At 37.8% G+C, this 19,951-nt stretch overlaps 5 protein-coding genes and 1 long non-coding RNA gene across 12 annotated transcripts; 2 read left to right on the top strand and 4 right to left on the bottom strand.

Annotated features, from left to right (window-relative positions):
* Nucleotides 1-49: 49 nt before the first annotated feature.
* Nucleotides 50-2,128, top strand: TUA6 (Tubulin/FtsZ family protein). 2 transcript variants are annotated; one of them, NM_179057.1, is made up of 3 exons: nucleotides 115-318; nucleotides 517-1,581; nucleotides 1,667-2,053. In NM_179057.1, exons 1-3 carry the CDS (start codon nucleotides 226-228, stop codon nucleotides 1,790-1,792), a joined length of 1,284 nt encoding a protein of 427 aa, NP_849388.1. In that variant the 5' UTR covers nucleotides 115-225; the 3' UTR covers nucleotides 1,793-2,053. The 2 variants fall into 2 exon arrangements, with proteins under 2 accessions (NP_193232.1, NP_849388.1); NM_117582.4 differs by having other exon boundaries at nucleotides 50-318; nucleotides 517-2,128.
* Nucleotides 2,129-2,458: 330 nt separating this feature from the next.
* KMS1 (SNARE associated Golgi protein family) lies at nucleotides 2,459-5,520 on the bottom strand. 3 transcript variants are annotated; one of them, NM_117581.5, is made up of 8 exons: nucleotides 4,980-5,520; nucleotides 4,470-4,681; nucleotides 4,308-4,386; nucleotides 3,925-4,224; nucleotides 3,657-3,814; nucleotides 3,395-3,511; nucleotides 3,119-3,298; nucleotides 2,459-2,978 (listed from the first exon to the last, which is right to left on the bottom strand). In NM_117581.5, the coding sequence occupies exons 1-8, from the start codon at nucleotides 5,026-5,028 to the stop codon at nucleotides 2,823-2,825; spliced, it is 1,251 nt and encodes a 416-aa protein (NP_567450.1). In that variant the 5' UTR covers nucleotides 5,029-5,520; the 3' UTR covers nucleotides 2,459-2,822. The 3 variants fall into 3 exon arrangements, with proteins under 3 accessions (NP_567450.1, NP_974552.1, NP_974551.1); NM_202823.2 differs by having other exon boundaries at nucleotides 2,491-2,978; nucleotides 4,976-5,415; NM_202822.1 differs by having other exon boundaries at nucleotides 2,491-2,981; nucleotides 4,976-5,373.
* Nucleotides 5,521-5,978: 458 nt separating this feature from the next.
* On the bottom strand, nucleotides 5,979-8,666 carry AO1 (amine oxidase 1; the record flags this gene model as incomplete). Its single annotated transcript, NM_117580.2, has 4 exons — nucleotides 5,979-6,397; nucleotides 6,514-7,064; nucleotides 7,339-7,452; nucleotides 7,536-8,666. The coding sequence occupies 4 exons, from the start codon at nucleotides 8,664-8,666 to the stop codon at nucleotides 6,241-6,243; spliced, it is 1,953 nt and encodes a 650-aa protein (NP_193230.1). The 3' UTR covers nucleotides 5,979-6,240.
* AT4G14930 (Survival protein SurE-like phosphatase/nucleotidase) lies at nucleotides 8,646-11,959 on the bottom strand. 2 transcript variants are annotated; one of them, NM_117579.3, is made up of 9 exons: nucleotides 11,563-11,959; nucleotides 11,189-11,283; nucleotides 11,003-11,067; nucleotides 10,736-10,779; nucleotides 10,317-10,400; nucleotides 9,973-10,126; nucleotides 9,692-9,874; nucleotides 9,543-9,599; nucleotides 8,646-9,453 (listed from the first exon to the last, which is right to left on the bottom strand). In NM_117579.3, the coding sequence occupies exons 1-9, from the start codon at nucleotides 11,712-11,714 to the stop codon at nucleotides 9,340-9,342; spliced, it is 948 nt and encodes a 315-aa protein (NP_567449.1). In that variant the 5' UTR covers nucleotides 11,715-11,959; the 3' UTR covers nucleotides 8,646-9,339. The 2 variants fall into 2 exon arrangements, with proteins under 2 accessions (NP_567449.1, NP_001328377.1); NM_001340978.1 differs by having other exon boundaries at nucleotides 8,646-9,599.
* A 2,092-nt stretch (nucleotides 11,960-14,051) lies between these two features.
* AT4G06285 lies at nucleotides 14,052-14,457 on the bottom strand. Its single transcript, NR_141991.1, has one exon. It is a non-coding gene; the product is annotated as an other RNA (long non-coding RNA).
* AT4G14920 (Acyl-CoA N-acyltransferase with RING/FYVE/PHD-type zinc finger protein) lies at nucleotides 14,137-19,736 on the top strand (the record flags this gene model as incomplete). Of its 3 annotated transcripts, NM_001340976.1 has the most annotated exons (9): nucleotides 14,137-14,255; nucleotides 14,372-16,847; nucleotides 17,128-17,245; nucleotides 17,338-17,426; nucleotides 17,813-18,051; nucleotides 18,160-18,246; nucleotides 18,448-18,547; nucleotides 18,642-18,849; nucleotides 18,958-19,736. In NM_001340976.1, 8 exons carry the CDS (start codon nucleotides 14,703-14,705, stop codon nucleotides 19,386-19,388), a joined length of 3,417 nt encoding a protein of 1,138 aa, NP_001329379.1. In that variant the 3' UTR covers nucleotides 19,389-19,736. The 3 variants fall into 3 exon arrangements, with proteins under 3 accessions (NP_001329379.1, NP_193228.6, NP_001329378.1); NM_117578.7 differs by lacking the exon at nucleotides 14,137-14,255 and having other exon boundaries at nucleotides 14,394-16,847; nucleotides 18,958-19,662; NM_001340977.1 differs by lacking the exon at nucleotides 14,137-14,255 and having other exon boundaries at nucleotides 14,703-16,847; nucleotides 18,955-19,502.
* Nucleotides 19,737-19,951: the final 215 nt, after the last annotated feature.

Here is a 19,951-nt window from a genome sequence, read left to right as displayed (position 1 = left end):
AATCGTGGTTTTAACAACAACCCAATTACATCATTACACGTGTAATATACCTGCCGTTACATACAGATGGGATAATTTTCGCTTATAAAATACAGCATCAAACACCTTCCTCATAACCTAGAAATCGAAAATATCAGATCTAAAGAAGAGCGTCTTCATAAACGCCCTTCGTCTTCTTCCCTGCAAATCTATTTTCTAGATCTTTCTTTCTTCCGCGAAACGACAATGAGAGAGTGCATTTCGATCCACATTGGTCAGGCTGGTATTCAAGTCGGAAATGCTTGCTGGGAGCTTTACTGTCTTGAACATGGCATTCAGGTTCGTCTCTTCCTCTTATAGATCAGATCTGAGATATTTTCACCTTGTTCTTCGGATTTCGTAGATATATTGTACGTAATTGCTTAGATCTGTGTTTGATTTATATAGTTGATGTAAGATCCGTTTCGATGAACCTGTTTAGATCTATTGTATATGATTTTTGTATTGATGTGGTGTATTGGATCTGGAATGTTACAGCCTGATGGCCAGATGCCTGGTGACAAGACTGTTGGTGGAGGTGATGATGCTTTCAACACCTTCTTCAGTGAAACCGGTGCAGGTAAGCACGTCCCACGTGCTGTCTTTGTTGATCTTGAGCCAACTGTGATCGACGAGGTCAGGACTGGTACTTACCGTCAGCTTTTCCACCCTGAACAACTCATCAGTGGTAAAGAAGACGCTGCTAACAATTTCGCCCGTGGTCATTACACCATTGGGAAAGAGATTGTTGATCTCTGCTTGGACCGGATCAGAAAGCTCGCTGATAACTGTACTGGTCTTCAAGGATTCCTTGTTTTCAACGCTGTTGGTGGTGGGACTGGATCTGGTCTTGGATCTCTTCTCCTTGAGAGACTTTCTGTTGACTATGGGAAAAAGTCCAAGTTGGGTTTCACTGTTTACCCATCTCCACAGGTGTCTACCTCTGTGGTTGAGCCTTACAACAGTGTCCTCTCCACTCACTCTCTCTTGGAACACACTGATGTCTCCATCCTCCTCGACAATGAAGCTATCTATGACATCTGTAGACGCTCCCTTAACATTGAGAGACCTACCTACACCAACCTCAACCGTCTCGTCTCTCAGGTTATTTCTTCCTTGACTGCTTCTCTGAGGTTCGATGGTGCCTTGAATGTTGATGTTACTGAGTTCCAAACCAACTTGGTTCCATACCCAAGGATCCACTTCATGCTTTCGTCCTATGCACCAGTCATCTCCGCGGAGAAGGCCTTCCATGAGCAACTCTCAGTTGCTGAGATCACGAACAGTGCCTTTGAACCTGCTTCCATGATGGCAAAGTGTGACCCGCGACATGGAAAGTACATGGCTTGCTGTTTGATGTACCGTGGTGATGTAGTCCCCAAGGATGTGAACGCAGCGGTTGGCACCATCAAGACCAAGCGAACTATTCAGTTTGTTGACTGGTGTCCTACTGGATTCAAGTGTGGTATCAACTACCAGCCACCAACTGTTGTTCCTGGAGGTGATCTTGCTAAAGTCCAGAGAGCTGTTTGTATGATCTCAAACTCAACCAGTGTTGCTGAGGTATTCTCCCGTATTGATCACAAGTTTGATCTTATGTACGCCAAACGTGCTTTCGTTCACTGGTATGTTGGTGAGGGTATGGAAGAAGGAGAATTCTCAGAGGCTCGTGAGGATCTTGCAGCATTGGAGAAGGATTATGAAGAGGTCGGTGCTGAAGGTGGTGACGATGAGGATGATGAAGGAGAGGAATACTAAGAAGAATGTTTCTTAAAAATTGGATTTTGTGTTGGGTTTTTCTCTATTATCTCGTGTTGTGATGAATGGGGGCTCGAAACTCTTACGAGTCTTAGTTGTGTGTTTTTCTAAACCTATATTTCTATCTCTTGCTGGTGGTTTGATTTCTATTATCTAGTTCGTTTGTGTATTGACTCATGTTTCTGGTAATATCTTTCTTACTATGTGATAAAGTAATCTCAAAAACTGAATTTTAGCTGGGTATTTTTGTTAGTTGAACTAGACTTCTCCTAAAGTCAACCTTTATCATATCTGCATAAGCTGCTAAGAACTATCTGGATACAAAAGATGGCACTGAAACATTATTTCAGTAGTAATATGAGAAGGAACTAATAACTGGAACTCATAGCAGAAGCAGAAGTTCCTTTGTTTCAATCCTATTCCTGTGGAGAGTGGAAATGGGCAATGGAAAGTATGAAGAGCCTGAACTTGAATAAAATCATAAGTTTTGCTGCTTGGCCATGTTTGGAGAGCTTTTCTTATATAGCTCGAAGTGCGACTAGAGAGGATCTTTGGCAATCATATATTTCGTCAGGTTCCCCAAGTTGGTTAAATGAGCTTTTTGTATCTGAATGTAGCATTACCTCTGTAATGTTTGTTGGGGCTCAGTTTCTATAACTTTATCTCTTTGTAGTTTTGCTGTATTTGGTAGACTCATTTGCTCATATTAACAGTGAAAAAAAATAACAAATAATTGGAACTAAGCATAGAACAAAATAAGCTTACACTAGATTTAATTTGGTAACAGTACCAAATTAGCAATTAATGCGTTTTTCTTTTCTGAGTACTTGTTCCTACAGAACCTTCTCTATGGAATCACAGGAACAAAAATAAACCTCCTGCAATCTCATAATCCCAATTTCCTACACAGAACAGTCCCACCGGAATCAATGTGACAAGATGAGAAGATGAGAAGACATTTTTTGTTTGTTGGCCCTTCAACTCAAATCTGGATAGTGTCTGTTTTGATGTTGGAGCATGAGGAAGAAAGATTGTGGGAGATTTTATCAATCTGAATGAGTCAAAGTAGCCATTTCTTTCTCTTGCTTCTTCTTCAAGTGTCTCTGTGCAGTTGCTGTCACAATCTTCACGAAAAAGTTGAGGAGCATGAGCCATACTATCCCGTTCCAGATCGATGCAAACGAAAAATCCCACTTTTTCACCTACTCAAGATCAAAAAGAACGCAAATTCAGTTGATCTTTTGTAAAAGCTTGAATTACATAGTGAAAAACTTCGTACTTACAAAGTAGGAAATGCGTAAAGTTTATAAAGAATGTAGCGGGATAGCGAAAGGTTGTTTACCTTGATGTGAGATGGAACAGGAGATGGTGCATCAATATACTTTTCTTTCATGGCGTGGAGTTTGGCTGTGAGTCCAGGCAACATAGAAGCCAATCCCGGGACATGGCTAAGTATCCAGATCAGTTCGTTCTCCATCCAGTCAAGCAGTTGGTTATTACAAACGCAGATGATAAATATCGTCTACATTACGAAAAAGGAGAAACAAGCACATAAGAAACAAAGTTAAAAAACCATTTGGGTGTTAAACTAGTATCTATGAGACACGAGGTTCTGAACCTGTATATGAGTTTTGATGATCGCCTTTCCGATTAAGGTCGCCAGGAAGAATTCCCAAAACGGAATGCCAAATTGTCCACACATTATTCCAGCGAGGTCAAACAAAGGATTTGGAACCTACAATCAAATCGAAGCAGTGAGTAATGGTAAGGTCCTGATCATTGAATCCTAGAAAGCAAAAGATATTATATGACACAGTAAATACGGTCATAATCCATTTGCTACTGCAGAAGGTAAAGTAAATTGGAGGATGCATACTAACCGAAGCAAGAACCAAGACAGTGAAGAAGTTCAAGTGCTGTGAATGGGTTAATAACCAACGCTTAACACGGTTCAGGTGAGTTGCCATAAATCCGCTATCTTCAGTGGAGGAACCATCTAATTCTTCCATTCCATCCACTGTGCTCCCAGATATACTAGCTGGAAAAATAGAAAAAGCAAACAACACAATAAACAACCGAGACCTATGCACATGCATGGACGACTACACAAATCAAAGAGAAATATATAGAGAGAATCAGTATACAAACCTGCCCTTGAGATGAAATATGGAGGAAGCTCCCCAAGAGCCGTCCCAATACCCCATAAGATTGCCTCCAACTGGACTTGTGGCAATATGCTGGTAAGAGGCACACGCGATCCAGCAGCTGATATCATTAAAGGAGGACCGAATTCCGAACAAGATTTATCAAGCCATGAAGGAACCCTTTTCAACTGTATTGTATCATATGGTGCAGATTTTAGATCAACTCGACCACATAGCGTTGCTTTTAGAGTGAACAAAGCAATGTGCGGACCCAAATAGAGAACGAAAGTATGGAGACCAGATCCTATACAAGAAGATAGAAGTAGTAAGACTAATGTTAATTGCTTCGTAAATGCGAAAGAACACTACGCTATTTGAGTGACTAACCAAGACCAATAGAAGATGCAACACCAAGTGCTATCCACCACAAGCCATATCGGACATACTCTAATACTTCTTCAACATGCTGTAACAATAAATACACATGTGTTAGACTTAGACCCTTCTTTATATCAAAATACAATCCAGGAAAGTCGAAACGATTTATACCTTGCCATGAGGTCCATCAACAGTAACAAGCAAACCACCAGATACCACTAACAAAGTGGTTATCAGTATAAACCAACCTCCATGAGCCAATAGATACGATATGGATCGCTTGATGTACTGAATAGTAGCCTCAACAAACAACTTCAATGTATTCAAAGGTTGTGTCGTTAATGTTAGATTCTCTACTTCCTTCTCATGCTTCTCACGCAAAGCTGCAAGTTTTATAACACACAGATTACATTAGTCCCATACAATGTGGGTCTCCCTCCTATTTCAACAAAGGTTAAGCCTTTCTCCTACATCACCTTAATACAAATTAAGCTATAAGATTGATCGCTAATCCAACATCACTAATCGATTCACATCAACAAAACAACACAAAACAAATCAAAAGCTGTGATTCAGATCTCGAATTCATAATTTGTATCCATGATATGAACGAATTGAGATGAAATCTAATTGATAAAAGGTCAAAAATCGAAAACCCAAAAACAAAAAGAAGAAACTTGCCTGAGATCGCAACATCAGAAGAAGAACTCGCTACACCAGCCGATCCCATGTCTTTGTGTGTAAACCTAATTGAGTCACCAAACTACTTATATAACTATATCTCAACGGATTTTTAAAATAGATTTCCAATGTTGCGAAGGAGATTAGAACATGGGTTCGGTCGAATTCGAGATGGGTAATAGATATATAGATTTGCTTTGGAAACAAAATAGGAATTGATTTTTCGATTTTATCAATGTTTTTTTTATAAGGGAAAAAACTTGTTTTGTAACCTAACGTAACGTGACGTGTGGGCTTTGGTCGAGATAAACCAACAAAACACAGATGAGAGATCTGGTCTTTGTAGAAGACACACAGAGAGAGATATGGAAGGAATTCAGAGAATGGAAAGAAGACGCAAACGAAATTTAACAGAGTTCAGAAAAACTCTCGTTCCTCTACATTCATTGATTGGTTCACTGGGCTTTAAAGCCCATTTCGTTCTTGCTTGGTTTCGGTTAGATCGGTTGAACCGGACATCTGGAAAGTATGCGAATTTAACGAACTTAAAACCATGATTTTCACATACACACAAAAAAAAACAAAGTATAGTTTGATTAGGATCCGTACAACGTGCCATTTTCTATTTTTACGATAAAATTGAGTAAATTTAAAAATTTGTTACAGTTAAAAAAAGTTTTTTTAGGAAAAAATAATAGAAAATATTTTTAGTTAGTTATATAATATTATCGCTACTATTATCATTTTTAACATTTTTATTATTTTTTACTATTACAAAAACCAATATCACATTTAATCGGTTCAACTCATATATTATATAGTATTGTTATAGATAAAATTTTAAACTATAGTTTAATTAAATCATCTTCTTATTTATTTTTTAAAAAAAAGAAATAATAATAATTAGAATAATAAAATATACCAACAAACTCATACAACCGTGTGGGTCGATTCTAATTTAACCAAATTTCATTAAATTTATCGACGTTTTGGTGTTACAATGAAAGGATTTTGCCGATGGCACGACCAACTTGAAAATTGAGAAATAAGTGAATCACAAGTATTGAACCAAAAAAAGCATCAAAGCTAATTAACTAAACCATTCAAAACATAAGAAATTAATACATTCAAGACATAATAATCAAAATCAAATTAATAACTTAGTCACAAGGCTAAAAATTGTTTTTTCAATGATCATATGTTTGACGTAACATAAGTCAATCAATACATAAGCCATCAGTTTGTTTGTCTAAGACCGTATTTACCCAATCAAAGGATCGTTATCGAAGAAATTTGAAGGCCGAAGAGTAAAACCACCGTGAAGAGTTGGCATAACCGGAAAATCCTCTTGGTATGGAATGTGATGAAACCCAACGTTGTACCACATCACTATGTCTTTGTTCTCTATCTCTCTGTTCCTGTTCCCATATAACAAACCACAAATTTATTCCTTAATAAACCAAAAAAAAAAATTACTTACTATGAAAAATAATTTTAAACTTTAGATTAATTATTTTTACTTTAAATTAATTACCTACTACTCCATACAGCTAAACCGTCATCGCCACGGCTCCGATCACTATAAAACCCACCGGCCCATCTCTCGGACCGGTCATAGGCGGTCACCCAAACCGGATATTTCGTGTAACCGGCTCTTAACTCGGGGTAATCATCATCGGTTAAAAGCGAAGTGGCTTGTAAATGTTCCGGTATCAGCCGGTAACCAACTGTATTTCCTATTTTCGTCTTCTTGTTCGGGTTTACTATTAACAGCTCAACCGGATCCGAGCCGAGTCGAACTCTACCGTCAGCTTCCGTTTTCGCCGTCTCTTTAACGACCGTCCAGTAACTCTTCCTCCGAGAAGACGTTTTGTTAACTTCCGTTACTCTTACCGTTTTGAGTTTGGCTTTCACCAAGGAATTGCCGTTACCGTCAACGTCGAGGTCCAAGTAGTACGTTAGGTAATGGTCGTGGTTAACGGCGATAGTGTTCTTCGCCACCAGTGTACCGTATACGTTCTCCGTTATTTGATCGTTTGAAGTGTACGATGTCGCTTTTACTTCTAAAACTCCAGTCAAATCCACCTACATATATATTAAGATTGATATACTTGAATACTTTATTATGTATAAAAAATGAAAGACCATGCTAATATATAAACTATACCCCAGCTCTGATGGCTCCATTTCTTTTAAAATTCTCAAACGAAAATCAAACTGAGTTCACTTGAAAAAATTATAACATATGTTAAAGAATCTTTACAGGTCAAAACTGGCCAGGTTGGTCTGGATTTCAAAACAATTGTATCAATCCAAAAAGTTAAATACTATATTAAAGAGAACATGAAGTAAACAGTACCCCAACTCTGATGGCTCCATTCTTTTTAAATTCCCAATCCACTATGTAATCATAGTTTCCAAGTGTGGCCACCATTCTAACCACTAAACTTATTTCAGCTTCCCCACTTGTTATCTGCAAAAATTAATTAAAGTAACTAATCAAAGTTCCTAGAAACGTAAACAAATCATTTAGTAATCTGTATTTTGTAAGTTTACCACTTGTCCTGGAACATTAATCTCGGTGTGTCTAAAAGAAGCACCGTAACCGTTTTTCTCGAATACACACATCACATTGGTCATCTTCTGAGCTGTCCCATCTGGTCCGGCCACGTGCCCATCTAAAAACGCAGCGTTTTGCGGGCAGTCAATGAGTGGCTGCAGATTCACGGCGGATCTCCCGAAACCAAACTCTCCAATGTCCATGAACGTACGGTAGTACCATTCGTAGGTTGGGTCCATGTACGGAACAAAAGTCTCTGACACGTGCCCTCTATACATCACTCGTCGAAACCTTTTGGTTCTCGGGTCAAGAACCGAAGCCGTCGATATAGTTACTCCCGCTCTTGCGGTAAATCCGACGTGGAATTTCCAGTTAGCCCACTTGACTCTATTGCCGAGTATCTTGAAGCCTGTGTCGGAGACGTTGCAAAAGAACGGGAAGGGTCTGTGTTTAGTCCTAAAGTCGTTACCTTCTTTATCAGGGATAGGCTTTCGGAATCTGTCGGAGTACTTGATGACTTGCATTGAGTCGACGTCTATAGTTACGGTGATTCCTTCGATGGGTCTTGTGAAGACGTTGACTGATCCGTCTCTGTAAAAGCAAGAGGCTTTGAGTTCACGTCTCGTGGTGGTTTCTCCGTACCAACCAACGGTGAAAGGGATGCAAGAAACCTCGGAGATGTTTAGGGATCGATCGAGAATCGATTTCTTGAAAGGTGGGTAAGTTAGAGGAAGCTTGCTTGCTTTGAAAAGCTCTATGAATGTGAATGAGGGGAAACCATGGCCTGTGTAGATGCGGGAGGATGCAATCTTGCTCGTGGTTAGGTCGATGATGAGCTCGTAGGTTTGACCACCGGCTCGAACCACGACGAATGAGCGACGACGTGGGGGTGGTGGTTTCTTGGAGGGATTTGGTGATAGCCATTGGAGGACGTGGCTCTTGTTTGGTTCTTCGAGGTCGAGATAATGAAATGTGAGATCTTTGAGGTTGCCTAGATGAGATTTCTTGACGATAAAGCTTGTTTTGTTGATTTCTTGGGGAGTTAAGGGATCAAGTGGGTGGAAATGGAGACCAAGAGTGAAAACACATTGTATGAGAAAAAGTATGGCAAGTATTGATGTGTTCATTGATGGAGTTGTTATTGAAGTAGACGACAACAATACATTTACATTTATATGCATGCACCTATATGTTTATGTGTTTTGTAGGAGCGTCTCTATATATGATTAATAATTAAAAACATATATAGTCCGACTTGGAAAGTCGTTGAATGAGAACCATATGAGAAACGTAAAGATGAAAAATAATTATCACGTGACATATTATGTACTCTTCCTTCTAATTCACGGGAGCAAACTTAATATTCGAATCGGATGTATAAATAATAAATATATAGGTCATAGCTTGAAGTATAAAACAAGGATTATGCAAGATGAAGATTACTAATCCCCCACTTGCACACATGATGATGTTACTGCAATATCAGGTTCTGCCGCCAGCGCTTGAACTTTGTTTACGTTAACTCAATTCTCTAATGCACAAATTATATTCAAATGGATTGATCGCTTTTGTTAAGAATCCTTGATATTTCAACATATGTCGCGGACTCGATATCTATTTTGCTGCTCACGATAATTAATGGACTTGTAACAACAACTATTTTGCTGCTCACAACAATAGTAAGTCAAGACTTAAGAAAACTAAAGAACTGGTACTGATATAATAATAGGTCTACCACAAATTGTGGTCCACAATGGGTAATTTCCTAATAGAGTTTTTATTTTCTCTCATGTTGTAGCATCAAAGGGATGAGGAGGAGCATGACTGGTTTGTAATCTTGGGAAGCCATTCTTTGTAGTAGTTTTGGCAATCCACATCAGTCTGAGATAGAGCTCCAAGCGGCGTCACCGTAATCTGCAGTATTTTAAAAGAATGTTTGTTTCTTTTTGAAGTTTGGATGAGTGGAGATGAGTTAAAGAGACAACTATGGGAGATATGCTTACAAATCCTTCTTTTAGGTAATGAGAATCACTCCCTTCTTCACTGATGCTTGCCCTTAACTAACAACAAACAGAGCAAGAAGGTACACAATTTCATGAATTCAAAAGAAAGTAAGAGCAGAAACAATAGTGATTAATCATTAATGATATACCTCTCTTTTGAATAAACGGCTATCTTTTCCCGCATGAGCAGATGTGTCGTTCTCTGATGAGACTACTCCTGACTCTGTATCCATTGTCATTGTTGATAACATCTTCGGCCCTTGTGCTTCCTCTTCCACTTGTCTCCATCCCATTTTACCCATGCTTTTACCTTGTCTAGTTAGTTTGTATCCCTTTTTATTTGGAAAGAAGAGTCAGTCATATAAAACTCAGAGGTATAGTTAGGTGTAGGCATTAGAGAATGTCTGTTGAAAGCTGCGACGAGACTTACCTTGTGGTTAGCAATATCAGTCGGCAAATCGATATTCAGAAAGCATTGCATAGGGTGAGTTTTGTTCTTGATTGCACCGAGTATGCCGTTGATAATGGGCAAGCAGGCTTGGGCAGAAAGGGCAAAATCATTAGCATTCATCTCTCCACGTTTCCTATAGCATTAAGGGTGAATAAAATAGAAGACATTTAGTGGCAAAAAGAGAAGATGGTATCAATAAAACCGTATGGAGGCTTAAAAAAAATTAGGAGTGTAACACAAACATAGAAGAAATAACAAACATGTTATGAAACTTTTTAAAAGTAAGACGCAAAATCTCTGCAAGTAAGACATTAAGCTCTTACCAATCAAAATCATATGATATGGAGGCAGAAGGCACATCATAAAGGAAGGCTTCACGAGCGCCAGCAACAGTTCCAGAATAGACGCTGGGATGGAATTAACAGCCAGGTAAGTGCTAGTTTGATAAACTCAGGCAGGAACCATAGAAGCATAACATGGTCTATAACAATTTGAATTGGCCATAGAAGAAATCTGGTTTCCAGTGAAACAATCTAACTAGAGTTTCTCTTACTATACTCTCAAAATCTTGTTCTAATCCTAAACAAAGTTTCAGCAATTTTGGTAGTTTTATAAAGTTTAAAATGCAATTTTTAAAACGGACAAATAACAGTTGCACCCTAATAATCTGTACAAAAACATAACATAGTAAGGAAATAGGAAACCAAAACAAAGAGAAACAGAGGAGGAAATGTTCACCGACATGTTATAACCGCAGTTGCTACCCACGTTTATACCACTCAGAACCTGCATGGAGAAAACAATCATACATCACAAATTCACAATCTCCAGAAAAGACAATAGAAGGAAAAAAAAACACTACAAAGACCAACAAATCTTAGATGTTTCCTATAAAATTAAGCAGAAGTTTAAGTTATTAAAAACAAATCGAAAGATCTATTGGCACATCATTTAAAACTAACATTACATCAGAAGGCTTTTACAGGGACACACAAATAATATGGTTTACCAGGTCAGGACGAGAAGGAAAGAGTGCTTCCGATAAGCCCAAACCAGTGCAATCCGCAGGAGTTCCTTCAGAGCATACAAAACCATATGTTATCCAAAGGATAAAAGACAAGAGCCAACAAATGTAACAAACAAGCCAAACAATATCATATCATTCAACACCATATGATTAACAATAGAAACAAACCATCAACAGAATAAGCAGTAGCTCCATCGATCTCTACTCGTTTTGCAGTGAGTGGTCTACTCCATATTATACTGTGACTAACAGCAGATTTCTCCCTGGAAAATTTCATAAACAAGTAAGAGTTACACATGTACCTCCACAAAGCAAAACAAAAACAATGAAAAGAGAAAGAATCTGATGTACAAAACTAAACACATAAATAGATTTCTTCGAGAAGATTATATCAAACGATTAGCATTTCTAAATGAGTCCAGAAACTCGAAATCGATATCTAGAGAAATTCAATTCGTACATAACCATCATATAGGAGCGATTCGATCGTATACCAAAGGAGATTTGAGCTACATTTCTACAAAAATTAGAGTAAAACGTACGAATCAGGAGCGCAAACGCGAACATCGTAGAGGTTAGTGGAGACGAGGACACGAACAAGAGAACGAAGGCCAGGCGCGTCTATTCCGTCGTCGTTGGTGACCATAATGATCGGTCGTTCACCGGAAATACGATCTCCACCGTCAATCTCCATCGCTCCGGTTAGAGAAATCCGTACGAAATAGAGATTAGAGAGAAAAAGAAGGAGAAAGCTTTTGGAGCTTGTAATTAGTGGAGTGGCTTAATTTGATAATGACTAACTTTAACACTTATTTATAGTAATTTGGGAAGTTATGAACTTACCATTTGAAAAAATCAAATCCTTTATCGTCTGTAGTGATACATTATATGTTTCATAATAATAATAACTATTTTTATTTTAATATATTCATAAAATTGTTTATATGAATTAAATTATGTAATTTCCAATGTTGTCTTGACCACAATGTTGTCTTTAAATAAATGAAACAGTCAATCTAGTCATTTATTATTCACTAATATATTTTTGTAATAATGCGAATATAAAAGAAAAATAACTTTCAAAAAAAATCTTATTCCATTTTCACATGTTTCGTGTACACATCCCATCCAATAATTTTAAGTGTTATCATCATGTTTATGTAACGGCTAACGATAAAGATAAAAGAACTTTATTGTTAGAGGTTGTGGTCATTTTCACGCAACAACAAAGTGGTCAAGTTCAATGTATAAACAAAACATTTCCATTTATTCCTACACTCTTTTGAACTGGGGTTGAAAGATACATCAAATTATTGTCCCCTTAAAATTTTGTCATCAACCTATCTAGAGGAAAACGTTTTCTAGATGACTTACTAGTTACTACGTGTCATACCGCAATCGACCGTTTGTAACTTTGTATTATTTACTTTCACACAAGTCGCAATAACAAGTCAATGTCAATTAATACTTTATGGGTTTGGTTTTGATTTATTCGTTATTACATTCATGGTGGTTTATTGTTGTTTTGTCTAAGTTTGTTTCGAACATATTAGAGTCATTTTACATAATGTATAATACTACCATTAATTATTTTCCCATTCAATATTTTGAACTTGCATAGAAAAATTTGGTGAAAGCAACGTCACAACTAATAATAAAACAGAAGCTTGCAAATCAACGATAAAGTTGGGCCAATCCTATCTTAAGCTTGATAATGGATCGAAAAATAAAACGTCATGGGAAATAAGAAAACCATACTAATTTTTATTACTTATCCACTCATCGATGGGCCCAAGAATCTAAATGCACGCTTTTATATCATTTTCCAAAAACAATAAAATTGGACTTATATTTATGTCACATTACACAAAATTATCAGATAAAACAATAAAAACGGAGTCATGATCAGCCCTCAAACCTCATAACAAAAAGATGTTTACAGTTTCTCTGAAGACTTGATGCAAACCTAAACACATCCGACGATAAGAGAGCGTCTACGGACAGCTATAGAGACCGAGTTTGGCCACTATTCCCAAACGTGAAGGGACAAGAACCATCACCCACATTTAAAATAACCCACTTAGACCGAACCGTCACCTTTATTCGATTCCGAAAACCCTTACCGAAGCATTCCTTTGTATTCTCTTCTTCGGTTCATATAATTATCTTAATCGACCTTATTTTCTTTTTATTTCATAAGTGAAATCAATTAACATTATGCAAGTAATATTTTTCCTGTGAACCTTTATCAAACTTCATCGCCATTTTAAAAAAGCTTTCATCGCCAATTATCTCTATGCAAGTGATTGACAATTTTAACATAATATTTTACTTGAGGGTGAGATTTTTAAAGAAAATGTAGTGAACGATTTTTTTATAAATCTTTTGATACATGTAATGTGATATGCACTCTTCTTGCAAAATGCATATAAATATCATGGGTGAATCTATATTCATAATCATGATCATGCAACTGAAGTATGTTAGTCATTTCATCACATCCACATAGATATAGATTTTATTACCCAAACTATTGAACTTTTTTTTTTTTTCATCAAAAAAAAAAAAAAAAAAAAAAACTATTGAACTTTTTTTACTATTGAACTTTTTTTTTTTCACCCAAACTATTGAACTTATCTCGATAATTCAAGTCTAATTTTGTTTGCTTTTTATATACATTTCTTGATAGTTGAAAGATCAAGAACCGATTAGGAACCAAAAATTTTGAAGTAATTTTGGTTTTGGTCTATATATCTGAATAACAAAGAATTGAAAATGTTTTGAGTATATTTTTCTTTTCAGAGTTCGAATATTTTTTTGTTATTTTGGTTCAGATCTATTTGGTTTATTCGGGTATTTTTCGTTCAAAAATTCTTAAATTTTTCCGATTATTCAGTTTTAGAATAACTATTATTTTTGGAAATATTTCGGTTTTAGAGTTTATGATTTATTCGAAAATTTAGTTGGTTTGGTTTAGTTCAGTTTCTCTACTTAGGATTCGGTTTCGTTTTGGTATTTTATGTTTGGGTATTTTGACTAGGACTAATGGGACAGTACATGTATATAACTCAGGGACATGTTTGTTTACACTAATAGTCTAGTAGTAGTAAATAATTGACATAACCTATGATCCTTTTGTCGAGGGATGAGATCTTGCCACTTTATTCTTCAATATCGGGAAATAACGCTAAGGGATTTCCCATCGTCGAACGAGATTTGGAGGGAAACAGAAAAGGTAAGTGACAAACCTACAACGTTTAAGAAATAATTAAGCAACACAATTAAATTTAAATTTAACAAAAAATTCTATTTACAATAGTAATGAGTCTTTTTTTTTCTTTTTTTTTACAGTGGACATATAATTAGGCCGTGTGAAACAAACTCTCATCTCTTTCTTCCATTTTAAATCGTTGTTGGTGGCCGGAAAAATTACATCTCCGCCCACCGCCGTCGGAATAATCCATGTTATCTGATCGGCGGAGTCTTCCATTGTCGCGTCGGAAATTATTCTCTGTAATTACTGTCACGTTTCGTCTCTCATTGAGGGAATATTTGCAGATCGATCTATCGTCGATTTAGATCTGGCGTTCCTAGGGTTCATCGACGCTGGAGATTCATGGTCTCTGGTGATTGCATTTTCGAATTTTTGCTGAAATTGGGGAAAATTTTAGGTGCTGTGTAGATGGATAGAGGTGGGAGGAGATCTGGTGAATCTCCAGGGGTATTGATTAAGAAGAGAAGTTCTTCTGGTTGCTTAATTGTGAAGAAGAACGATGGTGTTGGTAGGATTTGTTCGTTTTCAGAGAGTCGTCCGAATTGGGAGTCCAATAAGAGGTCTAGGATGATTACGAGTGACTCTGAGTCTAGCGATAGATTTACCATCCCTCGAAATATGCGCCAGTATCGTAATGTAGAAGAGAGTCGTTTTGGATGGAAAAGAGATTGTGTTGAAGGGAAAGGGGATGATTGTTTTGTGGGGAATAGTAGAGAGTGGAAGGAGAGTAAGAGACATAGATTAGATGATGATGATGACAATGATGATGATGAGGAGAGTGAAGATGAATTGATGGCAATGAGGATGAGGAGGTCGTTTGATGGAAGTGGTGTTGATATTGGTAAGAAAGCTTATTTGGGGTCTGCTCACTTTGCTAATGATAGGGAATATGGAACTGGTTCTAGTCGTAAAGGTTTAGATATTGAGAAGAGAAGAAAACCGTATTTAGATGGATCAGGGAACATAGGTTTTGGTAATCAAGGTTATAGAAACAGGTGTAAGGTGAGTGGAAACGAAGCTAAAACTACTCATGCGTTGTTGTTGCAGAAGAAGTACAAGCGTGACATGAATTTTGATGAACCAATCAGGGTGCAGGGGAAAAATGGTGTCCTCAAGGTGATGGTGAACAAGCAGAATAAGATAGGAGGGTTACTGCAAAATGCGAAAGCTGAACAAACTCAATGTGGCTCAACGATTCAAGAGACTGGTAAAATACGTGTTGCTATCCAGTTGCCAAACACTTTAAAAACTGAAAAGTTGCCGAAACTGCCTCCCCCAGCCAGAATACAGTCAAATGGGCTAAAACTGCCCATGTCCTTAACCATGAAGAGTAAGGGACAGAACCAAGATTCTGAAGATAGTGATAGCTCGGGCCGGCTGCAGAAAAGAATAATACAACCTCATAAGCCCTCTCAGATGTCAAGCACTGGAGGAGAAAAGACATTACCTGAAGCGTCAATGCCTTCCAAAATTAGAGATGGAAAGATTAGGCGTGGTTCAGGCACAGAAAAACAAAGATTACGTGAGCGAATTAGGGAAATGTTACTGGAAGCAGGGTGGACGATTGACTACAGACCTAGGAGGAATAGAGACTACCTAGATGCAGTTTATATAAGTCCCAGGGGAACAGCGTATTGGTCTATTATCAAGGCTTATGAAGCACTTCTGAAGCAGTTAAATAGTGGGGAAAAAGTTGCCAAGCCTTGTGACGATAGTTCCACATTTTCTCTGATATCAGATGAGATACTCAGTCAGTTAACAAGGAAAACCAAAAGTAAGATTGAAAAAGATATGAAAAGGGAGCTACACTCTGCCAGTGATAGTGATGGAAAAGCGACTTTTGCAAGGAATTTCCTAGCTATTAAAAATGAAGTAGGAAACGATGACAGGTATGTTCATAAACAACAGCGAAATGTCATGTCAGTGAAGAATGAGGTCAACAGCAGAGATAGTTCACAGGGTACAACTTCAAAAAGTGAAAGCCCTTTGCATCACCAAACTGAAAAGTCAACTGGTTCCTCCTCTCACCGTGTGGATGGAGGGAAAAGTAGCAAACATGGTAGGAGTACACTGTTGGTGCGGCGTTCAGTCAGAGGAGATAATTCAGAGAGTGATGGTTTTGTACCCTCATCTGAAAAACGGACGGTACTGGCATGGCTGATTGATAGTGGAACCTTACAGTTGAGTGAAAAGGTAATGTACATGAACCAACGCCGGACACGCGCCATGCTTGAGGGTTGGATAACAAGAGACGGGATTCACTGTGGTTGCTGTAGTAAAATTCTTGCGGTTTCGAAGTTTGAGATACATGCTGGAAGCAAATTGCGGCAGCCATTTCAGAACATATTTTTGAATTCTGGGGTTTCTCTTCTTCAATGCCAAATAGATGCATGGGATAAGCAAAAGGGTGCTGGGAACATTGGTTTTTGTTCAGTAGATGTAATTGCTGATGATCCAAATGACGATGCTTGTGGTATTTGTGGAGATGGAGGTGATTTAGTTTGCTGTGATGGTTGTCCCTCAACTTTCCACCAAAGATGCCTAGACATACGGGTATGCTGATATTGCTGTGTATATGTCTTATTTTGGTTATTTTTGAGAAGTCAGTGCTAAGCTATGCAAATTTACAAAGGTACAATAGTTTATAAGGTGCTCTGTATAAACAGGTTTTAGAACAATAATACTTTTAGCTAAATGAACGGACAAGACTCAATACATATGTAAACTCTATTGAGCTGAAGTGTCGTTGACTTTTAATTACACCAGGGTTGTTTGAACGGTTGTTTTAGGGTCATCTGATGCCTGATTGGATCTTTTTGAGGTTCAATTACAGATGTTTCCTCTTGGTGATTGGCATTGCCCCAATTGTACATGCAAATTCTGTAAGGCAGTTATTGAAGATGTTACTCAGACTGTGGGTGCAAATACCTGCAAAATGTGTGAGAAAAAATGTATGTCATTATTCCTTCCCTGCCTTGAATATTGCATTTTTGTTTTCACTCAGTTTTGTTTGTAGTATGTAATTAACGTTCTCAATTTCTAGATCACAAATCATGCATGCCCAAGGCAAATGTTACCCCAGCTGATACCACTGAACCAATCACCTCTTTTTGTGGGAAGAAGTGCAAAGCGGTACTTTTCTTTCAAGTCTCTTAACCCTTGCAAATTTCTTTGAATTTATAAAAATGTGGTTTACCTTCACAACGTCCATTAAAAAGTTCTAGGTGACTGATCCATATTTTGTTACCTAGTATTTTCTGCTGATAAAAAAAGACGTCTATTATGATTGCCATTAGATTAGTGGATGTTACATGCTCCACTTAGAACCTTGTACCTTTTTTTACCCAAGTTAGACATGTTGTGGCCGGAATCCTGGTATGAAGCGTCAACATACAGTGACTTGTTGACGGGCATAACTGAATTCTAAAAGACAATGAGTATAATGTCCTGTGTGATTCCCAAGTATTTATGTCGTTTACCAAAGCATTCTGTTTAAGATAATTTCTTGTTGATTTCAGCTCTCCGAAGGTGTCAAGAAGTATGTTGGTGTCAAACATGAGTTGGAAGCTGGATTTTCATGGTCTCTAGTTCATAGGGAATGCACAAATTCAGATTTATCCTTAAGTGGACACCCTCATATTGTGGAAAACAATTCCAAGCTTGCATTAGCTTTGACAGTCATGGATGAATGCTTTCTGCCCATTATTGACAGGAGGAGTGGGGTGAATATAGTACAAAATGTCCTTTACAATTGTGGGTAAGCTTTTCAGCACTGCAAAAAATTTTGTCTGCGTAATTTTACTACAGTGATTTTCTTTGGTATTTCTTTGTGTTGGTTCGTTTGCTTATACATTGCTTTTCGTAGGTCCAACTTCAATCGGCTGAACTTTGGTGGATTCTATACTGCTCTTCTTGAAAGAGGCGACGAAATAGTTGCTTCAGCATCTATTAGGTTATTCCCCTCCTTATAATCCTTTGTTTTAGTTTCAATCCTATATGTGAGATGGCAACAATATGGCAGAGATAAAGCTAGTGTCAAGATATATTTGTCTGTGCATGCTTATCTTATACACTTGATTTCGTTTACTTTGATGCATTTTTTTCCTGTTTAAGGGATCTACTGCTTAGTGATGATATTTGCTTTTCTCTTTAGATTTCATGGTAACCGTCTAGCTGAGATGCCGTTCATTGGAACTCGGCATGTCTACAGACACCAAGGGATGTGCCGGCGGCTTTTCAGCGTAGTTGAATCAGTAAGTTCAACCGCTGATGTAGCGAAGTTAACTGACTCTTTCTGTATAACTCTGCTAATTTGTTTTCTGGTTCTCTGTGTCTTTTGATGTGAAGGCTCTTCAACATCTCAAAGTCAAATTACTAATTATCCCTGCAACTGCCGACTTTAGCCATGTTTGGATATCCAAATTCGGGTTTCGACAAGTCGAGGATTCTCTGAAGAAAGAAATGCGGTCCATGAATCTGCTAACCTTCCCTGGCATTGATGTGTTACAGAAAGAGCTGTTAGCACCACGACATACCGAGTCTGCTGTCGACACAGGTTTTACTTTAAGAACAATTTAGCTTCTTCTTCTTCTTCTTCTTCTTCTTCTTCTTCTTTTTCGTTCCTATCGATATTCTTACTTTGGCTCCATTGTTTGTCAAGAAGACTGTGACCCATGCAATGAAGGCACTAATTCAGCGATCAAGACTAATGAAGTTTCCGTCTTGGAGACCACATCACCGTCAAGAGATAAACCGGTATCAGATTATTTGGTCGAACACCAACCATATGAGGATGTAAGTTCTGCTTCCCGGGATAGTCTAGTCCACGATGGTTACCCCAAAATGCTAGAGACTGCGTTCAAAACTTCAACCATGGCGAGATCATCAGATATGGAGAAGCACATGGACTGCAAAACTTCCTATAGTCGATTTGATGGAGAAGATGAGGAAGATAGTTTAATTGAGTCTCCTCCTCAACGAAACAGCGACATGGCTTTCTTAGATCACATCATCCGCTCTCCGGTAGACACTGGTGCAACGGAAAACAGAGATGTCTATGGTTCAGGGGATGACGATTCTCCGGAAACGCAATGAAACAGAGTTGAAATGTTGATCTTGTCTTTTTAAGCATTTTGGTGTCTAGTTCAAACACCGGAATCGCTTTTTGCGAATAGAATTTGTTAATAATGTCTATATATATGTTTTATGCATAATATGTAAATGTTCATGGCCTTGAGCCTTCTCTCGCCGCCAAGCTTCACGACGGTGAGGCTTTTTTGCCCTCTTTATTGCGCTGATCTTCTGTGTTATCATCTCGTTGGTTCCTCTTACTAATTGTTTTTATGAAGCATTGATCTAATGACTCGAGACAATTTCTTACATATGTCTTTTTTTAATCTTTCTTTTCTATCTAAAAAAAGAGATATTTTAGAATACCTCAAATGATTATCGTCAAAGCCTAGTTTCATCTCTCTCTCTCAATGCCTTGCTCGAGCATCGATCACGTCAAGCGTTACACTATCAGTGCCTCGCTGACCAAACAAGCTACGAGAGAAGGCGAACGATGTCACGTTTCAAATTTTTGTAGTGTCGTAGCAAATTGAGTTTATTAAGAAAAACGCTGATGTCACTAATGGAATTTGCTGGAAGTTTGTGAA

The sequence above is a fragment of the Arabidopsis thaliana genome, chromosome 4, assembly GCF_000001735.4.
Source record: "Arabidopsis thaliana chromosome 4, partial sequence".
NCBI lineage: Eukaryota > Viridiplantae > Streptophyta > Magnoliopsida > Brassicales > Brassicaceae > Arabidopsis > Arabidopsis thaliana.
Note: the sequence above shows the minus strand (reverse complement) of the source record. Positions and strands in the feature narration are given on the sequence as shown.